At 37.4% G+C, this 23,119-nt stretch overlaps 1 protein-coding gene and 1 non-coding gene across 2 annotated transcripts in view; one reads left to right on the top strand and one right to left on the bottom strand.

Moving 5' to 3' along the window:
• Nucleotides 1-23,119, top strand: part of BRIP1 (BRCA1 interacting DNA helicase 1) — a 186,402-nt gene that overhangs the window by 104,004 nt on the left and 59,279 nt on the right. Inside the window, exons 15-16 of the mRNA XM_020902076.2 lie at nucleotides 20,995-21,154; nucleotides 22,115-22,236. Of these exons, the coding sequence (XP_020757735.2) occupies nucleotides 20,995-21,154; nucleotides 22,115-22,236 (282 nt within the window). The remainder of the gene's footprint in view (nucleotides 1-20,994; nucleotides 21,155-22,114; nucleotides 22,237-23,119) is intronic.
• Nucleotides 4,143-4,249, bottom strand: LOC139039225 (U6 spliceosomal RNA). The gene has a single exon (XR_011492548.1). It is a non-coding gene; the product is annotated as a U6 spliceosomal RNA (small nuclear RNA).

Genomic DNA, 23,119 nt, shown 5'->3' on the forward strand with positions numbered 1-23,119 from the left:
TAAGGAATATTTTTTCCACTGTGTTAAATAAAAGAAATTTTGAAGGTATTGAAGCTTTTAGGGTGTTTTAGGGAGGTTGTACATCTCTGAGAAGTGAGGAGTAGTTCTTAAGAATTTCTGTTCTTTTTTATTCATTCATTTGTTTATTTCATTATTGTGTTCATTTAACAAACATTTATTGGGCACATAATTACATTCTGGGTAGAAAATTCAAATAACTTGGACATAGTCATATGTTTAGTTAGTGAAGGGACTTGCCTGAGAACTCTTGATTTTCTAGTCCAATGTGATCTTCATAATAGTATTTTTAGAGTTTGATATTTGAAATATAGTTGATCAGGTAAGTATTAATTTGATCCAGTTTTTATTTAGGGCAATATAAGCATGTATTCAAATACCTACATATTGGTATATTTCAGTATTTATATTTACTTTGCACATTTGGCTTTGCTTGTAAGCTAAACTATTATTGTTAGGGAGATACTATAAGAGGAGTAGGTTGAAAAACTGCTTTAATGAGTAAGTGATCTGGTATTCTGAGAAAGTAATTAGAAAGTAATTATTTAAATAACAGTTTTTTTGCTTTGTTTTGTCTTATATGCATGTATAGAGTGATTTATCAGTTTAGTTCAGTTGCTTAGTTGTGTGTGACTCTTTGTGACCCCATGGACTGCAGCACACCAGGCTTCCCTGTCCATCACAAACTCCCAGAGCTTGCCAAAACTCATTTTATTTATATCCTTTGTCTATAAATAACATGCATACATCTAGTTCCAGAAAAACCTTATGAAAATATATTGCTTATATCTGTATCTGATTCACTTTGCTATACAATAGAAACTGGCAGAAGATTGTAAGCAATTATACTTCAATAAAAATTGAAAAAGAAATATATATATATACAGGTTACAATATTTTAAGTGAAAGATCTAGGGAGAAAAAGACCGAGAAGTTAAGATTAAGCTAGAGTCAAGGATGGCCAAGTAACCTATTTGGCAGAGGGTCAACTAATAGATCTAGAAACTGCATTCATTCCAACTACTCTGCATCCCTCACTCCCCAACGTTGGTTCTGTATTTTCCATGGATAAAAGCATAGTTAAAAAAGCTTTTTGGGGGAAATAATAGGCAAATTGGTTAAATTTAACTTATTAATTTATTGCACATTTCCATATTAAAGCAACTTATTTGAACTTGGTATGGGCTAGACAAAGTTCTAGCAAATTTGGAAAACTCAGCAGTGGCCGCAGGGCTGGAAAAGGTCAGTTTTCATTCATCCCTAAGAAAGGTAATGCCAAAGAATGTTCATACTACCGTACAATCGCACTCATCTCACACGCTAGCAAAGTAATGCTCAAAATTCTCCAAGCCAGGCTTCAGCAATACATGAACCGAGAATTTCCAGATGTTCAAGCTGGATTTAGAAAAGGCAGAGGAACTAGAGATCAAATTGCCAGTATTCATTGGGGATCATAGAAAAAGCAAGAGAATTCCAGAAAAAACATCGACTTCATTGAGTACGCTAAAGTCTTTGACTATGTGGATCACAACAAACTGTGGAAAATTCAAGAGATGGGAATACCAGCCACCTGAGAAATGTGTATGCAGGTTAAGAAGCAACATTTAGAACCAGACATGGAACAACAGACTGGTTCTAAATTGAGAAAGGAGTATGTCAGGCTGTATGTTGTCACCCTGCTTATTTAACTTATATGTAGAGTACATCATGCAAAATGCCAGGCTGGATGAAGCACAAGCTGGAATCAAGATTTCCAGGAGAAATATCAATAACCTCAGATATGCAGATGACACCACCCTTATGGCAGAAAGCAAAGAGGACCTAAAGAGCGAGCCTGTTGATGAAAGTGAAAGAAGAGAGTGAAAAAGCTGCCTTAAAACTCAACATTCAAAAAATGAAGATCATGGCATTCAGTCCCATCACTTAATGGCAAATAGATGGGGGAACAATGGAAACAGTGAGAGACTTCATTTTGGGGGGCTCCAAAATCACTGCAAATGGTGAATGCAGCCATGAAATTAAAAGATGCTTACTCCTTGGAAAAAAAGCTATGACCAACCTAGACAGCATGTTAAAAAGCAGAGATATTACTTTGCTGACAAAGGTCCATCTAGTGAAAGCTATGATTGTTCCAGTACTCATATATGGATGTGAGAGCTGGACCATTAAGAAAGCTGAGGGCGAAAGTGCTGATGCTTTTGAACTGTGGTGTTGAAGAAGACTGTTGAGAGTACCTTGGACTGCAGGGCGATCCAACCAGTCCATCCTCAAGGAAATTAGTCCTGAATATTCATTGGAAGGACTGACGCTGAAGCTGAAACTCCAGTACTTTGGCCACCTGATGCGAAGAGCTGACTCATTTGAAAAGACCCTGATGCTGGGAAAGATTGAAGGCAGGAGGAGAAGGGGATGATGGAATGAGATGGTTGGATGGTATCACTTACTTGATGGACATGAGTTTGAGCAAGCTCTAGGAGTTGGTGATGGACAGGGAAGCCTGGTGTGTTGCAGCCCATGGGTTGCAAAGAGTTGGACTCAATTGAATGGCTGAACTGAACTGAACTGAGACAAAGTTTGGAGGCTCCAGGCATTCATCTTTGTTACAGTCTTATACCCAGCTAATCTTTGTAATAGAGACCAATGGATTTTTTCCTTTTGGCTGACAGTTTCAGATTGGTAGCTTTTGAATTTAGGTGATTTGGGTGTTGTCAGATGGGAAATTACCTTGATGCAATGGTTAACCACCAGATAACACTCATCAGGTAGGCTATCCCAAAGGTAATGGGACAGAGAAGCTAACAGACACCTTAAGTTGCTTCAATTGCAAAGTTTATTTAAGCGAGTTTGATACATATGCTTAGAAGTAGAAGGAAAGAGTTAAGAGTAAGCTAACACATACAGGAAGGGGTACAAGTGGGTGGGATTGAGCATATTACCTAAATCCTGGGTTGTGCAGTATTCATGTGTCTTGTGTTTCATTTTCTGCCACACCAGCTTTCCTTGCTGGTACTATTGCTACACAGACTAGAATGAGTTTGAGCCACCTGGCCCAGTAGATGGAAAGTGCTCAAGGCTGACGACACGGTCTTGCTTTATTAAAGAAAAGCAGGGGCAGGTATACTTGGCCACAGCTATAGCCTACTGATTGGCCTGCTGAGCAGCTATGGCCTTTACTTGCCTTTCTTGGGAAGGGGATATATGGGGCCAGGATGGGTGTCAACAGTTCGTGACTGAATTAAGATTTCATGAATTAAAAAAGATTTCATGAATAATTGAGTGTTTCATACGCCTCAGATACATTTAGTATATCTTGACTGTTTGGTGCCTTATGTATATACAGCATATCTTTTTTTTTTTTTCTTTATTATTATTTTCTTTTCCATTTAATTTTATTAGTTGGAGGCTAATTACTTTACATCATTGCAGTGGTTTTTGTCATACATTGAAATGAATTAGCCATGGATTTACATGTATTCCCCATCCTGGTCCCCCCTCCCACCTCCCTCTCCACCCGATCCCTCTGGGTCTTCCCAGTGCACCAGGCCCGAGCACTTGTCTCATGTACCCAACCTGGGCTGGTGATCTGTTTCACCCTAGATAATATACATGTTTCAATGCTGTTCTCTTGAAACATCCCACCCTCGCCTTTTCCCAGAGTCCACAAGTCTGTTCTATACATCTGAGTCTCTTTTTCTGTTTTGCATATAGGGTTATCGTTACCATCTTTCTAAATTCCATATATATGCGTTAGTATACTGTAATGGTCTTTATCTTTCTGGCTTACTTCGCTCTGTATAATGGGCTCCAGTTTCATCCATCTCATTAGAACTGATTCAAATGAATTCTTTTTAATGGCTGAGTAATATTCCATGATGTATATGTCCCACAGCTTCCTCATCCATTCATCTGCTGATGGGCATCTAGGTTGCTTCCATGTCCTGGCTATGATAAACAGTGCTGCGATGAACATTGGGGTGCACGTGTCTCTTTCAGATCTGGTTTCCTTGGTGTGTATGCCCAGAAGTGGGATTGCTGGGTCATATGGCAGTTCTATTTCCAGCTTTTTAAGAAATCTCCACACTGTTTTCCATAGTGGCTGTACTAATTTGCATTCCCACCAACAGAAAAATATGGAATGCTTCACGAATTTGCGTGTCATCCTTGTGCAGGGGCCATGCTAATCTTCTCTGTATCATTCCAATTTTAGTATATGTACTGCCGAAGTGAGCACTATATAGCATATCTTGAACACTTAGCATCTTCTTGATCCAACTATCCCTTTCTGTTTATATTCATACATATATACTGTACTTATTATATCCGTTTAACATGTCCTGTAGGTTTTCAAATTCTGTGTGTGGTTTAACATCTTATGAGTTTCTTATATCTGTTTGGTTTCTTGTCTTTTATAATAGGATTGAATATTCTCAAATAATACAACAAACGGAAAGTCCCGTGTGAATTCTGTCAATACCTTGTCTTCACTTATTTTGTATGATTATCTGTTTTTTGGCTGTGCCGGGTCTTTGTTTCTGCGTGGGCTTTTCTCTAGCTCTGGCGAGTGGGGGCTGCTCTTTGGTTGTGGTATGCAGCCTTCTCGTGGGGTGGCTTCTCTCATCGCTGAGAACAGGATCTAGGGCTCAGACTTCAGTGGTTGGGGCACGTATGTTCAGCAGTTGCAGTTCCCAAGCTCTAGAGCACAGGCTCAACAGTTGTGGCGCATGAATTTAGTTGCTTCATGGCATGTGGGATCTTCCTGTACCAAGGATACAACACGTGTCTCCTTCATTGCAGGCATGTCACTGCTGGGCCACCAGGGAAGCCCCTTGCCTTCACTTTTAAGGTGCCAGATTCTCAAGGGTTATCACATTTTAAAACTCTGCCAAAAGATATGACATTTTCTATAGGATGTAGTGAATGAATGCTTAAAGTCCATAACAATGCATTGGTATTTGCCTTGATAGAAAGTACTATTTCTGAAGAGTTTTTAGATATAGCATTTGCCTCAGTTACCTGGTTCAGGGAATGTTAGCTTGAAGATGGTATAACTAGGAAATCGTGGTAACATTACAGATCATGAAGGGAAATATATCAAGGAAAAGATTCTATGGATAGCAGTTTAGTGTTGAAAATCTATTGATTATGTAATATTTTTGAAAATCTTTTGGTGTAGTTTCAGGTTCACAGAGGATTGAGTGACCAGTGCAGAGGACTTCTGTCCTGGCCTCACACATGCGTAACCTCTGACATTTTGGATGCACTGTGTTCAGTTACTCAGTCGTGTCCATCTCTCTGCAGCCCCACAGACTGTGGCCTGCCAGACTCCTCTGTCCATGGAATTTTCCAGACAAGAATACTGGGACAGGTTGCCATTTCCTACAGCAGTGGCTCTTCCCGACCCAGGGATCCAACCCCTGTCTCTTACGTCTCTTGCATTGACACGTGGATTATGTACCACTGTGCCACGTTATCAGTATTCCTCACCAAAATGGTGCATTTATTATACTGATGGCCTTATATTGACACATCATTACCATTTGAAGCCCACAGTTTAAAGTAGAGTTGCCCTTGTTACTATATACTTAATAACACTTAGAGAATTAGTTTTTATAAATGTGTAATGACTTGTTTCCACCATTATAGTATCATGCAGAGTAGTTTCACTGCCTTTGAAATGTTCTGTGCTCTGCCTCTTCATTCCTCCCTCCCCCCAACCCATAGCAACCTCAGATCTTTTTACTAATTTCAAAGTTTTGCCTTTTTCAGAATGTGATGTAGTTGGAATCATACAATATGTAGCCTTCTCAGATTAGTGTCTTCACTTAGTGATATGCACTTAAGTTTCGTCCGTGTCTTTTCATGGCTTGAACAGCTCATTTCTTTTTAGTGTGAACTACTATTGTTTGGACCACAGTTTGTCCGTTTACCTACGGAAGGTTTTGGCAATTATGAATAAAGCTACTGTAAACATCTGTGTGTAGGTTTTTAAGTGGATGTAAGTTTTCAGTTTATCTGGGTAAATATCAAGGAGCATAATTGCTGGATTGCTTGGTAGCTCAGCTGGTAAAGAACCTGCCAGCAATGCAGGAGACCCCAGTTCAATTCCTGGGTCAGGAAGATCCGCTGGAGAAGAGATAGGCTACCCAATCCAGTATTCTTGGGCTTCCCTTGTGGCTCAGCTGGTCAAGAATCCGCCTGTGATGTGGGACACCTGGGTTCGATCCCTGGGTTGGGAAGATCCCCTGGAGAAGGGAATGGCTGCCCACTCCAGTATTCTGGCCTGGAGAATTGGGGTTGCAAAGACTCGAACACGACTGGGCATCTTTCACTTTAACTGTTAACTTTTATGGTAAGTGTTGGGGCTTCCCTGGTGGCTCAGTTGGTAAAGAATCTGCGTGCAGTGCAGGAGATGTGGGTTTGATCCCTGGGTCAGGAAGGTCCCCTGGAGAAGGAAATGACAACCCACTCCAGTATTCCTGCCTGGAGAATTCCAGGGTTAGAGGAGCCTGGTTGGCCACAGTCCATGGGGTTGCAAGAGTCAGACAAAACTTAGTGCCTAAACCACAACTACCAATCATGGCAGGTGTATGTTTGCCAAATTGTCTTTCAGTGTCTGTACTATTTGGTATTCCTACCAGATACCTTGGTTTTGTCATTGGTTTAGATTTTGGCCATTCTAGTAAGTGTGTTGTGCTATCTCGTTGTTTTGATTTGCAGTTCCCTGATGACCTAAGATGTGGAACGTCGTTTCATATGCTTATTGGCCATCTGTGTATTTTCTTTAGGGTGGTGACTGTTCAGATCTTTGACTCGTTTATCAATCAGGTTGTTTTCTTATTGTTAAATTTTAGAAGTTTTTTGTATATTTTGGATTGTTGTTGTTGTTCAGTAGCGCAGTCGTGTCTGACTTTTTGTGATCCCATGGACTGTGGCATGCCAGGTTTCCCTGTCCTTCACCATCTCCCAGAGTTTGCTTAAACTCATGCCCATTGAGTTGGTAGTTCTTTATCAGATGTGACTTTTGCCCAGAATTGTATTTTCTCCCAAACTGTGGCTTGTTTTCTCATCCATTTATTTAATGCTACTTCTGTTAACTTTGGTTTGGTCCTCATCTTTAAATTAAATTATTTTTTAAAGAAATAATTTGTTTTTATTTTTGGCTGTGCTGCGTCTTCGTTGCTGCGCAGGCCTTTCTCTTGTTGTGGTGTGCAGGCTTCCCATCACGTGGCTCCTCTTGCAGTGGAGCACAGCCTCTAGGACATGCAGGCTGCAGGAGTTGCGGCTTCTGGGCTCTGGAGCACGGGCTCAAGACCTGAGAATCAGCTTAGGTGGTCCACAGCGTGTGGGGTCTTCTTGGACCAGGAATCGAGCCCATATCTTCTACTCTGGCAGACAGATTCTTTACCACTGAGCCACCAGGAAAGCCTTATTCTTAACTGATCTTTCTCCCTTCAGCCTTCCCTGCACCAGTTTTTCCTCCATATTGATTATGTCACTCTCCTGTTTAACCCTCAGTAAACCAGTAAAAACAGTCATAACCATTTGTCATTTTTCTTTTTTATAAGTCATGGGAATGATTTATAGAATTAAGAATAAAGGAATAGTTTAAAAATCAACATTATTAAATTTTAAACTTTAAAAAGAGGTTAGACATAACAACACCTCTTTGTAACAAGTAAATTTTGGTATACTGATATAAAAAAGTCAGAGACTAATGTCACATGTCTTTTTTGCAACAATGAAACGGGAAGAGACGGTCGATGTTGCTGTCACAAAATATTGTGGGATAAAGTCCTTCCTGCTGAATAATTAACTGGATGAGACTATGGTTGTTTCTTGTCCTTAGACGTGTTCTGATCACATATGAGTTCTTGAATTTGATAAATTTTGTGCAGTATATTGTTATCTGACGATTTATAGTCTGAGATTTCACTTACACCATCCAGTTTCACCATTGTCACTAGAATTGGAATGTTCCTCAGACTTTTGTCTTTTGTCTTCTTATTCATCTAATATTATGATACATCTTTCTCTGTTCATTTCCTTTTCTTTGCTATTTTGGATATAAATGCAAGTATTTGGTGTCCTCAGTTTTCTAATTTCTGGGAAGATGATGCAATACTTTGAACAATACTATGAGAAAAAAGAGTGGCAGCCCATTATTGCATCCTCCTAAGTTATTCCATCATTCTTCTCTTTCTTATTATTTTATATTTTTTTTAATTATTAGGAATAATGTGATGAGTAATAATGGATAATGGTGGAATTATTTGTAGGCTATTAAAACAACTGAATGTTTCAAGATGTAGGAAAAGTAATGTCAGTGAGATCCCGTAATACTTCTTAGAATTATAGAAGAGTTCAGTTAACCCCTGTGGTAATTACAACAAAGGTTTGACCCTATTTTAATAAAGTACATTTTCTCTTGGCTTTTTTTTTGGAGGGGGGACATGTGGTAAGAAAAAGTGATGAAATATCTTTATAAATAGTTTAATGTTCAAAAATGGAAAATGGATACATTAGACTCTAATGGTATACCAAGAGTTAAAAACCTTTAGTAATTCCCAGTTTTCTGAAAGATAAAGCTTAAAATCCTTTGCATTTCCTGGAAGCCTTGGTTATTTTTCAGCCTTATGCCAGCAACCCCCATAATATATATATACCCTTTTTAAAGGCATATTTTATTACTGTGAGTGCTTTGAGCTGCCATATATTTTCATACCTGCATAAAAGTGGTAGGGAGAGTTCTAAGATGGCCCCCACAATTCCTGGCCCTATTATGCAAGGAAAGGTATATACACGCCTTCCCTCATTTGTTCAGTCAAATACTAATTTAGGTACTGTGAAGGGATTTTGCAGTTAGTTGACTTTAAAATCAGTCAGTAAGTTTAGTCGCTCAGTCGTGTCCAACTCTTTGAGACCTCATGGACTGCAGCACACTAGGCCTCCCTGTCCATCACCAACTTCCGGAGCTTACTTGAACTCATGTCTGTTGAGTCGGTGATGCCATCCAACCATCTCATCCTCTGTCATCCCCTTCTCTTCCTGTCTTCAATCTTTCCCAACATCAGAATCTTTTCCAGTGAGTCAGTTCTTCGCATCAGGTGGCCAAAGTATTGGAGTTTCAGCTTTAGCATCAGTTCTTCCAATGGATATTCAAGACCGATTTCCTTCAGGGTTGATCTCCTTACAGTCTAAGGGACTCTCAAGAGTCTTCTCCCACACCATAGTTCAAAAGCATCAATTCTTTGGCGCTCAGCTTTACATAATCACTTGAACCCTTTAAAAGCAGAGACTTTTCTGAAGCTGGTTGCAGAAGAAAAAGTCAGAGGTATGTGATATCTGGCTAGACTAGAAGAAAGCCACATCCGTGTTAAACTGACTGGTGGGAGGGTGGGGCATGTAGCAAGGAATTGCAGGTAGCCTCTGAACTGAGAGCAGTCCTGATTAATGACTAGCAGAAAAATGGAAGCAATTGTCCTACAGCCAATAGGAAGTAAGTTTTGTCAATAACCAGTGACTTTGGAAGAGAACCTGAAGTCCCAGGTGACAGCTGCAGCCCTGGGAAACAACTTACCCACTTTAGACCCTGAACAGAGAATCCAGTCTGTTTTGTTATGCCTGGACTTCAGACCTCCAGAAACTGAGGTAATAAAATGGGTATTGTTTTTATGCCACAGCCTGGATGAACCTGAAGGTTATTATGCTAAATGAAATTAGCCAATCAGAAAAAGACAAGCAGTATATGATTCTGTTTGTGTGAGAGATCTAGAGTAGTCAAATTCATAGAGACAGAAAGTAGAAGGGAAGTTGTCAGGGGCCCCGGGGAAGAAGAGAGTGAGCTGTTTAATGGATATAGTTTCAGTTTTGCAAGATTGAGTTTTGGAGATTGGTTGTACAATAAAGGGAATATACTTAACACTATGACCTATACACTTAAAAATGATTAAGATGGTATATTTTATGTTACGTGTATTTTACCACAATTTTAAAATTATTTGAAAAAGTGAGTCTTATTTTAAGTCACTGGATTTGCAGATAATTTGTTATGCAGCAGTAGTGTTCATGGTGTTGTGTCTGCTTGAAATCCACTCTCTGACTCTTCTATTATCCAGAAATTTTATACTCTCCATCCAGCTCAAAGGTTTACTCTATTAAACCATCCTTAACCCTGAGGCAAAGTTAGTCACTCTTTCCTCTGGCTAGCCATATACATCTATAATAGCACTTACCACATTGTATTTTATGCATTTTTCATTTAGGTCTTCTCCACTAGACTGTGAAGTGATGTTTTTCCCAAAGCATTTCACCTTCAAGTTTTATAGTAACAACTTTACAGGAGATTCAGTTTGGCAATACCTGAAAGTGGTAGCTTTTAGGAAACATTGCAGGGGTTGCTTCTTATTTTCTTTTCTCAGTCTAGATTATACCTTAGATTCTAATAGTGCAGATGCACTGATCTTGTTCAGTTTACGCTAATTATTTGTCTTTTAACAGAGGGATAGAAAATGAGCCCCCCCTCCTACTTTTTTAAAACTATAATCAGTCTACTCAGGTAAAAAATGAAAGGTATAAGTGAATTGATTCATTCTGGTTCAGCCAGCATTTACTAAGCCAATACTTCTTGACTCTAAAGTAGCAAAATTGGTTGAATACATACTTTTTAAGACATTAATGAACCAATTATGTTGATCAATCAACAAATTTGAAATTCGTATTTTAAAGAGTTAAGAATTTGTTTTGTGCTTAAATATCAGTTGCGTTCTTACTATTTTCTTTTCAAGAGATTTCAGCAAAGTAGGTGAAGAAATGTATTTTTCAAATTGTTTTCTTTGAAAAATGTTTCACTGTAAGTATTGTGGATTTTTATTAAAATATATCAATAAATGGCTGTAAATAAGTATATCAGTTTGAGTAATTACTGCAGCTTTGACAGTTTCATTGTCTTCATTCTTTTAATAAATTTATGAGAAAGACTACTCCTTGTCTGAGACTATAGGACCTTTCATTTCCATATAGTTAGCCAACAACTACAGCGATGTTCCTTTCACTTCAGGACAGTATTCCTCCCTATTATTCTTCCTAATGTATTACTGACTGCATGCATATTCATTGATAGTTTGATCCTGAACTATAACTCAGCCTCTTGAGATAACACTAAATAGCTAGAGTATAGGAAGTTGTTTCAATAGAAATGAATATTTTTGGCTTTCTCATATTTTATATTTTGATGCAGCAAGAATTAAGGATATGCCCTTTTTTCCTTTAAAGTGTTATAAAAATATACTACTACTAATTTCTCATTTCTGTTTTCAAGAAAGTGTATATTATTCCTATGCCAACTATCAGTACATATCAACTGAACCAAAGAAAGTGGGTATTTCTTAAATATTAGAACCCCGTGAAATGAATATGACAGATCATCTTCAGATGGAAAGATATGACAGGTTTTACCCAAGAAATAAATTATGTGGAAAAGATTACAAGAGATGGTAGTCTGTTTAGGCAGTCCTATTAAAAGCATTAAGACTTGAGTACTGGCTATTAAAGTGAGTAAATGGCAATATTATAAAGTTAAACACATGCCAAAAAACATTTTCCAGAGGGCCAGGATTGTAACAATACCATTAATGAGGGCAAGGAGGTCTTAATGCAATTTACACTTTCTAAAGTTTCAAAAAGAGTCTTTGAGTTAGTGCATTATTAATGTACTGAACATCTGGAACTGTGTAAAAGCTATAGACATTGAGCAAATGCAGGATTTCCCCACTAGGTTGCATTCTAACTTACTGCCTCCCTAGTGAGATACCAGTTTTAAGAAGCTTGAAAAAGTAAAATGACAATATCCAGATAAGGCATTAAACATTCAAAAATGTCTTTTAATTTGTGAGGTCCTACACAAAAATGTTTTTTCTGAACTTATCAAATCTAAGTGATGTGAATGTCAATGAGTAGATTAAATAATCTGTATCACTGTACATAGACTAGATTCTCTATATGTGAATAGCATTTGCTCTTTATGAGCTAAGTAAACTATTTTGTAACAGATTCTTCACATTTTTTACACATGTATGTCAAAACCTGAGAGATGATTCTGTGTCAGTGTACTTTACTCCAGGTTTCTTGATTTTTAGGTGTTTTGTTGGGATACTTAAGAAAATTTTAAAAATTGAGGGTAGTGGGTATATAATTTTGTATGAATTTTCCGGCAAGGGGCAAGTAATTAAGATGTACAGATGGCTATTTGAGTGTCACCTGTAATGAGAATGGAAAAACTATAGACCTATTTTTTTTTTAACTTAAAACCAAAAATTTGTCACAAACCATTTTCTCCAAGCAATCAGTAATACTTTTTTTTGCTATAGAGCTACACTCTAGATTTGCATATAGCCCCTGTATAATCCTGAAAAGAAGGCTTTTAAAATACTTTAAAAAAAAAGAATCTTCATGGAAGAGGTTACAATAAACACATTGTGTTCTGTGGAAATATTGTCTCATAGTCACCAAATCCCCTGATCCCTTTTTTACAGTGTTCGTGTACCTCCTTACCTGAACTAGAATTTGGATATACACAGAGGACATGTCATTTTCTTGTCAGTCCTTTCACGTTGTGATTGCTTTTTTCTCTGTAGTACCTCAGGATTGGTATCCTATTTATTTTCCATTGCTCTTTCTAAACCATAACCTCTCCATCTTTTTTTGGAAGGAGGGGAAAAAAGAAAGGAAAGGAAAAAGAGAAACTCACCAACAGAAAACTCTAGTCTCTGGGTTTATGTCTTTTAATCATGTCATCCTTTCTGCTTCATCTGTATTGATGTGTTACAGATCACATGAATACTCTTATCAAGGACTTTGGCACCTGACTTTATAGGGAGTTTTTTTCTCCTTTACTACCTTCTCTGGTCTTCCAATTTTTTGAACCTTCCTTTTTTATTCATTTGTTAAATTCATTCAACAAATATGTATTGCCCACTTTCTAGGTACTGGACAGTTAGCAGTGAGCAAGACAAACAAACAATCATTTCAGGGGTAAAAGACAGAAAATAAACCAGATATATAGAAAGATTCTTATATATTAGATGATGCCATGGACCAAATGTTTATACCTTCCCTGTGCTCAAATTCACATGTTGAAACCCTGACCCCTCAGTGTGGCTGTGTTTAGAAATGAAAACTCACAGGAAGTACTTAAGGTTAAATGCAATCATAAGGGTGAGACCCTGATCTGATAGCATTAGTGTCTGTACTAGAAGAGATACTAGAAATCTTGCTGTCTCCCCCACAGCATGAGCAAAGAGGAAAAAGTGTGTGAGGACTCAGTAAGGTGGCCATCTGCAAGCCTGGAAAAGAATCTCACCAGGAAATGAATCAGCCAGCACCTTGATCTTCAACCTCCCAGTGTCAAGAACTGCAAAAATAAATTTCTATTTAAGTTCCCCATCTGTGGTATATTTTCTCCAGCTTTATTGAAGTATTGTTGAATATATAGGTTTAAGGTATACAGTATGATGATTTGATATGTATATTTATGATGAAATGACTGGAGCTTTTTGTTTGTTTGTTTGTTTTAATGGTAGCCTGGGTAGACTAAGGACTTCCCTGGTGGCTCAGATGGTGCAGACTCTGCCTGCAGTGAGGGAGACCCAGGTTGGATCCCTCAATTGGGAAGATCCCCTGGAGAAGGGAATGACTGCCCACACGAGTATTCTTGCCTGGAGAATTCCATGGACAGAGGAGCCTGGCGGGCTACAGTCCCTAGGGTTTCAAAGAGTCGGACATGAATGAGTGACTAACAGTTCACTTTCACTGAGTGGACTAGTACAGAGAGATAATGGTAAGGTCTGTGTAGAAAAATAATGCCAAGAAAAGGGAAATGGAACTCCTAGGGGAGTGGATAAAGGTACTTTAGAATTTTAGTTGGATGGTTCTGGAAGGCCTGTCAGAGAAGGTGACTTTGAGTAAAGGCCTAAAAGAAGTGGGTAAGCAAACTATTCTGATATGGGGGAAGAATATTCAGACAGAAGGAACCTTGTGAAAGAAGAGTACTGGTTGGTTTGATCAATAAGAAGATTGTGTGTGTGTGTGTTCATCACTCAGTCATGTCCAACTATTTGTGACCCCACTAGCCTGCCAGTCTTCTCTGTCCGTGAAATTTTCCAGGCAAAATGCTGGAATGGGTTGCTATTTCCTTCTCCAGGGGATCTTCCTAACCCAGGAATCGAACCCAGGTCTCCTGCATTGCAGGCAGATTCTTTGCCTTGTTTGGTCAACAGGAGGACTGCCTGGGTTGAAGGAGGGGAGATGTGTAACAGAATCGTAGGTCAGAGAAGTACTGTGGTAAAATCGAGCCACAGGACGGACTGGATTTTATTCTGAGACGGTAGGAAGCCGTTGGAGGCTTTAGACTTAATTTTAAAGGGATTGTGCTGGCCGCTGTATGGAAGCAGACTGTAGAGAGCATAAGAAGCATGGTGACTGTATGCGTCAGTGCTAATAGCTCATGTGAGAGATGGTAGTCCCACGGACCACTATGGTAGTGGTGTTTGGAGTCTAGACAATATTTGAAAGCAGTGGTGGCAGGAATTGCTGATGGATTGGATGTGCATTGTGATAAAGAAGGAGTAAGATTGTCTTGCTGCACTCTTTTCTTTATTTGGACTCTGCTGCTGATCAGTCTCATCTGTATTCATTCTTCTTGTTATGTCTGTTTGTCTTGGTTTCCCAATTTATAATTCAGTTCTGAATTTCCTGTAAGTACCACGCTCAAGAGAAAAAACACCTCTCCTGTGTCTCCTCTATGATTAATAATCTACTACAACACAGCTTCCCTTCTGACACCTGATATATAGGTTTCCATGCGTTAAACAATTGTGTGACGCCAGCTGAGGGTCCTACGGCTTAACTCAGTTATAACAGTATCTGTCTAGAACAGAGCGTCAGATACCAGAGGTTAAGGGCTCCATCCCACAAGACTGTTCCCGCTTCAGACAGCAATCTCATGTCCAGGTTACCTGCGTGTCTGACTGACTGACTAGAAACTGAGGTTCCCACAGCTCCCTTCTCAAGTTTGATTAATTCACTAAAGTGGTTCACAGAACTCAGAGCAACATTGACTTACATTTCAGTTCAATTCAGTTCAGTCGCTCAGTCATGTCCGGCTCTTTGCCACCCCATGGACTACAGCACCCCAGGCCTCCCTGTCCATCACCAACTCCCGGAGTTTACCCAAACTCATGTCCATTGAGTCGGTGATGCTATCCAACCATCTCTTCCTCTGTCGTCCCCTTCTCCTCCTGCCCTCAATCTTTCCCAGCATCAGGGTCTTTTCCCATGGTAAAAAAACCTTGGTCTTTTCCTTGGTCAGGGAACTAGATCCCACATGCTGCAACTAAGAGTTTGCATGTCCAACTAGAAATTCCCACATGCCACAATGAAGATTGCAGATCCTGCATGCCGCAACTAAGACCCGGTGCAGCCAAATTAATTAATATTTAAAAGTAAACAAATAGATAAAATATACCTTCAGCACTAAAAAAGATCATGTGTAATATATGAGTTATGAAGCATATTAATAAAATGAAAATATCAAAACTGTCACTAAAGAACTAAATGGTACTGCTAACTGGATGCTGCTTCACATTCCCATCATTTTGTTCATCCCCTCAGGGTTAATAATTGTCCTAAAGTTTACAATTTTAATTTTTTTAAGTGATTTTACCACATAATATGGGCTTCCCTGGTGGCTCAGGCAGTAAAGAATCTGCCTGCAATGCAGGAGATCCAGCTTCAGTCCCTGGGTCAGGAAGATCCCCTGGAGAAAGGAACGCTAACCCACTCCAGTATTCTTGACAGCAGAGCCTGGTGGGTTACGTTGCCTGGGATCACAAAGAATGGGACATGGCTGAGTGACTAGCATGCACACAGACACACCACGTATATGTGTATTCCACAGTGCATATATATTCCTAAGCAGTATGTTAGGTTTGCTGTTTGTTTCTGAGTTTTTAAAAAATATGATGTTGTATATCATTTTCACCGTTTTGCTTTTTTAAATCGATGACAGAAGTTCATTTATTTTTCTTACTTATTATATACTTACTGTGTTTCTGTAGCACAGTTCACACATTGCCGTTAGTATATGCTTTTGGCTGCCCTGGGTCTTAAGTTGTGGCACCCAGACTTAGTTGCCCTGTGCCGTGTGGGGTCTTAGTTCCCAGACCAGGGGTGGAAGGCAGATTCTTAACCTCTGGAGAATCCCAATAAATATTTTTAAGACCTTTCTAGTCTTATTTATGTTCTGCTGTTTAAATCACATTTCTATTGACATATTGTAGAAAATGACAAGCTGGTTGGAGACCTAGAAAAATCACATTGTTTCTAAGTAATTTTTTTCCATTTTGTTTTCCTCCTGAACCTAGAACTTTATGGCAGCTTTTTCAGATTTTTATGTAGATAAATTTATTTTGTTTTGAAATGAATGACTCTTCTGTTAATGTCTGTTTCCAGGGAATCTGTATATGATTCCAGATTTTTAAAATTTATTAATATGTCCTTTGTGGATTTATGTATATTGTTTTACATTTAAAAGAATTATTATTTTCCATTCAGCACCAAGTTTCCTACATACATTAGGGTAAGGTTGATGATTCTTTAAGTTTCAATATATATTTATATTAATTTCATCTAATTCATCTGTAGGTATCTTAGAGAGGTGTGTTAAAGTCCTCTGTATATTTAGGGACTATAGTATTTATAGTATTTATCATTGTGTTTCTTGCTAGTTTTTTTCTTTCCATATTGTCAGACTGTGTCTTAAGTACGTAAAGATTCATGAGTGCTGTATCTTTTTGGTGGGTGTACTTTTTATATATATGCATGTATTGTATATCTAAAGCTCTTAAGAGCTCTAAAGCTCTTAAAGCTTTTTATTTAGAAGTCTACTTTTTTATGGCTGTGATACACCTGATAAATATATGCCTCGTATATTTTTCCATGTCTTCATTTTTAAGATTTCTTTGTGGTTTAATTTAAGTATTTCTGTTGATAAACAACATATGGTTGATTTTCTTTTTCCTCTCCCCACTACTTCCCTTCTCCCTTCCCTTCTCCTAAACGAACTGATTGTCTCATTTTTCATAAATGAATTAAATTTGTGTTTTCTTTGATTCTTTGCCATATTTGGACTTATTTTCTACCATCTTATTTTGTGGTTTCTTTTACCTCTTTTCCGCTCTTGTTTACCTTATTCTATTGATGTGATTTTTTTTGTCCTCTGTTCGTGTTTTTAGTGGTTTGGAAGTATCCTATTTATCATTGTTTTAATAAAATATCTTTACTGTGATATACTTTGCATACCTTACAGTTTACTCACCTGAAGAGTATAATTCAGTAAGTTTTATTATGTTTACAAAGTTCACCAATTTTAGAACATTTTCAGGCAAGAATATTGGAATGGGGATCCTTGAGGGGATCCTTCCAATCTAGGGATCACACTTACATCTTCTGCATTGGCAGGCAGATTGTTTCCCATTGAGCTACCAGGGAAGCCCATAATATCCAGTGTCTGGACTTGGTGGTAAATATTGATAGTGTGGCACTTTGGAAAGGCTAATAGATGTTAGATTGCATGAAAAGTTTCTTGAAAAATATTTGGTTAATCACTTCTTAGCTGTTTTTATGTATTTCAAATAGTTCTTTTTAATTAAGGCAAGTTTGAATGATTTATCCATAGGGGAAAATTTTGTTCAAGTTATAAAATTTGCATTAGCAGTAGTTTTTCAGATCTACCTTTTTGTTCTCTCCTGTTCTCCAAATTATAATCTTACATGTCAGGATTATACCCTGACAGTTTAGTTTTCAAAATTTAATAGGATCAAAGAACTTTATTTTTTTTAATCTGTTTTATTCGTGAATATCACATTTTATTTCAGATAAAAATTTATGGTTAATAGCATCTTCAGTGTGCAAATATCACCCTGACAATATTTCTCTTATCTAACAACGAAAGTCCTGATCTCTCTTTCTCACAGTGAAGAGTTTTCATTCGCAGTATGTAACATCACCATAGAGAAAAGATAAACATTTATGAGGTAGCAAGTGTTGCAACTTGTGAAGATGCGATGTCTTTTGTTTAATCATTGAAAAAAAACCCTACACATTTTACATTGATAGAGATCTAACAGAAATAGAACCTTTTAAAATGTGAAGTACTAGGATCAAAGAACTTTAAAAGTTCCTTTAGATATATCAACAAGCTTAGCAGCATTATTTTGTAGATAATTTTTTTAAAGACCCAGCAACGTGACAGTTAGTTATGTAAGTTTTCTGAAGTAATTGATAGTACTTATTGTACTTTTTAATTGTGATATTCACTATTTATTTATAAGCTTGTGGTCCTTTTCATTGACCATAAATTTCTGAAGTTCTTAGAATCCCAAATCAGTGGATAGAATGTCTTTTATAGTTATCCATTGTAGTAAATTTTGAAATATTGCGTGTCACACCTGCTTTAAAATTTTTCTAAGCTTTTGTAAACAAATATTTTCTAAATAATTTATAACTCTTTGATATTCTGAATTCTGTTCTGCATAATGGGGGAAAATCCCTGCTGAATTTTGGGGGAAATTTTCTACTTTGATCCAGTTTCCTTTTTATTTTTCAGATTTTCCTTCATAAAGAGATGTTAATCTATTAAAATGGAATCTATTTTGAAATCATCAACTTAATGGTCTTTCTTAAGTAAAGTAAAAGTGAAAGTGAAGTCAGTCAGTAAAATGCTGTGAATTTCTCCAGATTTTGAATGTTCAAAACACTGGAGTTGTTATTCTCTTGGATTCAAGGAATCAGAGATGAAACATTATCTGTGTTTTCAGAAAACAGTATAGCACCATTGAACTTAATTCTATTAAGAATCAACAATTATGCAGATTCATGATACATTTCATCTGGTTTTACATCCTTGGGATAGTTTTATGCTCTTCTAACTGAATTACAGCAGCTAGAAGAAACTAAGAATTTGCATGGTGAGAAACTTTGATTCAGAATGTGTATACTCAAAAAGTAAATTCTATTAGCCAAAGTAAAGAAGTTTTTAAAATTAATAATATCCCTGTTGTTTTTTACCTGTTAACATGGTGTTATGGGAAATTTTTATTCTTATTGATCAGAATACCCTGATCAATGTATAATATGCAATGAATTGTTTTACCAATTAGTGATTTTCTTAGTGTGTTCTGATTTTTGGAACAAAATACTCCAGACCTGGTAGCTTATAAACAATGGAATCGTATTTCTCATAGCCCTGGAGAGTGGAAGACTAGGGTGCCAGCATGGTTGGGTGAGGACTCTCTTCCTGTGAGGAGCCAGTTCTCTCTTGCTATGCCCTCGTGGTAGAAGGGGCAAAGGAGCTCTGTGAGATCGCAAAAATAAGAGCGCTGTCCCGTTTGTGAAAGCTCCATGCTCATGACCAAATCACTTTTAAAGTCCCCACTTCTGGATACCTTTATCTTTAGAGATTAGCATTTCAGCATATGATTTTGGAGGGATACAAACATTTAGACCATAGCAGTGATTTTTTAAAAATTTGTTTTGTTGTCTTATTATTATTTCCAAAAATAGATACATTAAAATTCTGAGGAAATAAATCATCTTATAAAAATTAGTTTTTGTACGCTGGAGGACTTGAAGTAATTTCTTGATGCTTGCCTATGTTGTGACTTCCCTGGTAGCTTAGACGGTAAAGCATCTGCCTACCATGTGGGAGACCCGGGTTTGATTCCTGGGTCAGAAAGATCCCTTGGAGAAGGAAGTGGCAACCCAGTTCAGTACTCTTGCCTGGAAAATCCCGTGGATGGAGGAGCCTGGTAGGCTACAGTCCATGGGGTCGCAAAGAGTTAGACACGACTGAGAACCTTCACTTCACTCACTGCCTGTATTGTTAGAATTGGCCCATATTACATAGAACTCTTTGCATAAAACAAGTAAAACAGTTCAACTTAAGTCATAATAATCTCTACCGCTGTTTTTTTTTTTTTTAAGTTATTTCAACTCTTATCTTTACTAACTTCTGCTTTCTTATTACCTTTATTCCATACCACATGTTTTGATTGTGAGTGCGTTTTTTAGTCATTCAGATCTAAAGATGTCATGAATTCTGTTGATTTCTTCTCTGTATGTTCTCTTTTGTTGTTATTTATTTTCTTTTTGCAGCTTTATTGAGATATAATTGGCATATAATCCATATGCTCTTTAAGAATATAATCTTTAGTGTTGGGCTTGTATGATTGTTTTTTCTCACTTTATGTTATTGACTTTTAATCTAAGTTTGTATTGTTAGAATATGTGGTTAATCTGATATTCTTTGAAATTTGTTGAAAGTCCTTTTGTAATCTGTCACACGGTTGTTTTTGTAAGTGTTCCATTTGTGCTTTTATGTTTTTTACTTGTTGGCTGCCTGAGGTTCTGTTTATATATTTACTCAATTCAGTTTATCAGTGATGATCAAATTTTCAAGCATCATGGCTGCCTATGTACTATGTAAAATGATCTTTAAAAATCTTCATTTAATTAAAGATACTAAGAACTTTACCTTAGATTTAGAGATAATTTAAGATTTATGAGCTTCAAAGTGATTTTTTTCCTGCTTCTGAAATCCCCAAGATAGCAGTGACAGATGTAGTAGAGTAGCAGCAGTGATGTTAGAAGTAGTAACAGTGATGACAGCAGCCGTGGCAGCTAGCGTTCATGGAGCTCTTACTGTGTGCAGGGCCTCTTGCAAAGCTTCCTAAGTTGGTTACTGAATTTACCCAGTAACAGCTCTACGATGTATAATTGTTTTCCTCATTTTCTAGACTAAAACATAGAAATGTTAATACTCTTGCCATAGTCAGATTGTAATCAGATTGTCTTTCAACAGGTAAATACAGGTTTGTTCAGTTGGACACACAAGAAACTCAATGTTTTCTTTCCCCTTTTCAGTTATTAGAAAAGTTAAAAGAACGTTGGCTCTCTACTGGTTTATGGCATAATCTGGAGTTGGTGAAGACAGTCATTGTAGAACCACAGGGAGGAGAAAAAATTGATTTTGATGAATTACTGCAGGTGTACTACGATGCAATCAAGTTCAAAGGAGAAAAAGGTAATTGGAAATTATTTGATAGTGAAACAGTTTTTTACCACAAAGTGAGAAGTTGGTGCTGTTAGAATTGTATTTGTATTGCCTTTTTTCAAAAATTATTTCTATAATCCTGAGTGAAAAGGAAATTAAGTTAAAGACATTCTTCTGTTTGGAGTTGTTCTCCTATGAGTACTTTCACTTGAAGATACCAGTTCAGTTTTAAGAAATGGGATGCCTTCAGGTATTATCCTATAAACTTCCTTACACTACCTAAAATGTTTTATCAAAGAAGATGATAGGGTATGCATTAATATCTTCCTTACTAGCGGAAGGAGGTTACATTTTCATGCAAAAATATACTTTGTGCTTATACTTAATTGCATAAGGTAAACATAACTGAAGGCTAAATTTCCAAGTTAGAAAATGCCCATAGAACGTTTCATAGAAAGGGCTAATAATAATAACTTATGAACAGTGCCACATCACAAAGATGCTATAACATGATTGTCAGTATCCTTGTATGATAAGATTATACACAGAGTATTCTGTGTGTGTATGTTTTAAATACTTTTCAGTATAATATTGATCCAGTATGATACAGAGTCCTTTAAATCTTTCTGATAACTTTACATTCTGGTGGTAAAGGTAGTGATATCAAATTCAATATTTTAAAGATAAAACAGTTGATTCACAGTTTCTCAGTTCACATGCAGGTTATTATTCTGACATGGTTTTCCTATATAGTTTAACTGGGAGATACACAGTTTGTAAATTGGTCCTACCATGTTGTGTCAACATGTAATTTTGTTTTATCTGAAGACATTGAGCTTTAAAAACTTTATCTTATAGTAATTTTTAATTTTGATTCTTTTTAATTTGATATTATAGTTAATAATCAGATCTTTTCAAAATGACAAGAATAAGACATTTTCTAGGAATCTTGATTATGCTTTTAAAAATGTTGATTTTCTGTTGCTTAAGATGGAGCCCTCCTGGTGGCAGTTTGTCGTGGTAAAGTGAGTGAGGGTCTGGATTTCTCAGATGATAATGCCCGTGCTGTCGTAACAATAGGAATTCCTTTTCCAAATGTGAGAGATCTTCAGGTAGGCCATCAATGCCTTAGAAGTTGTATTTATCATAGAAGTTGTTCGTTTTGTGTAAAGTTAACTATACATTTTTCTTGTATCCTCAGACGTTCTCTGTTAATGCTGTAGTGACTCAGATGAGTGAGAAAGGTTTAGTAGATATGGTTTATTTTATTTTTAACCTGGACTGTCTTTTACTTAAAAAGAATGATTTTCAAAGTATGGGACTGGATCAGGAGCATCAATACCACCTGTGTCATCAGCATCATCAGCATCAAGTAACAGAACTACATATTTGCAGGCTCCATCCAGTCCTCCTGAATCAGAAACTCTGGAGATAGAGCCCAGCAATCTGTGTTTTATCAAACTCTGAGCCACAGACGACAGAAAACCCCCCCCAGGGAATTCTAGGGCCCTTATTCGATCTTCCTTCTCTCCAATGCCATGTCTTGCCCTGCAGATTTCAGTGATTTTTGCTGCTCCAAGTTCTACTGTCTTCCACTTCAGCTCAGCAGGACCACCATACTCTGCTTGTACTTCTGTGTTCTGTGCTGTTGAAAAGTTATACCCGGAGGAGCACGGAGAGTCATGGAGTTCACCTAATGGATTCCCTTGTCTCTGAGATTACAGTCTTATGCTGCCCTGTGTCTGCCCCCCCTGAAAGCAGTTGCTTTATTTATTCTGTCCAATTTACAGCTACTTACAGTGAGAGGAATATTCCTAAGACAGTTATTCTGCCTTGGCCAGAAACAGGAGTTTTGTTTCACTATCACTGATTGTTTACTAAAAGTTTTTGAAAATGATTTGTAGTAATAATTTGAAGCCTAGGGTGATGTTATCTTTATTGGGAAGAATTTTCTTTTATTCCTACAGGAATTTGAAGGTGCTAGGAATCTGAGAC

This window comes from Odocoileus virginianus, chromosome 17, assembly GCF_023699985.2.
Source record: "Odocoileus virginianus isolate 20LAN1187 ecotype Illinois chromosome 17, Ovbor_1.2, whole genome shotgun sequence".
Taxonomy (NCBI): Eukaryota; Metazoa; Chordata; class Mammalia; order Artiodactyla; family Cervidae; genus Odocoileus; species Odocoileus virginianus.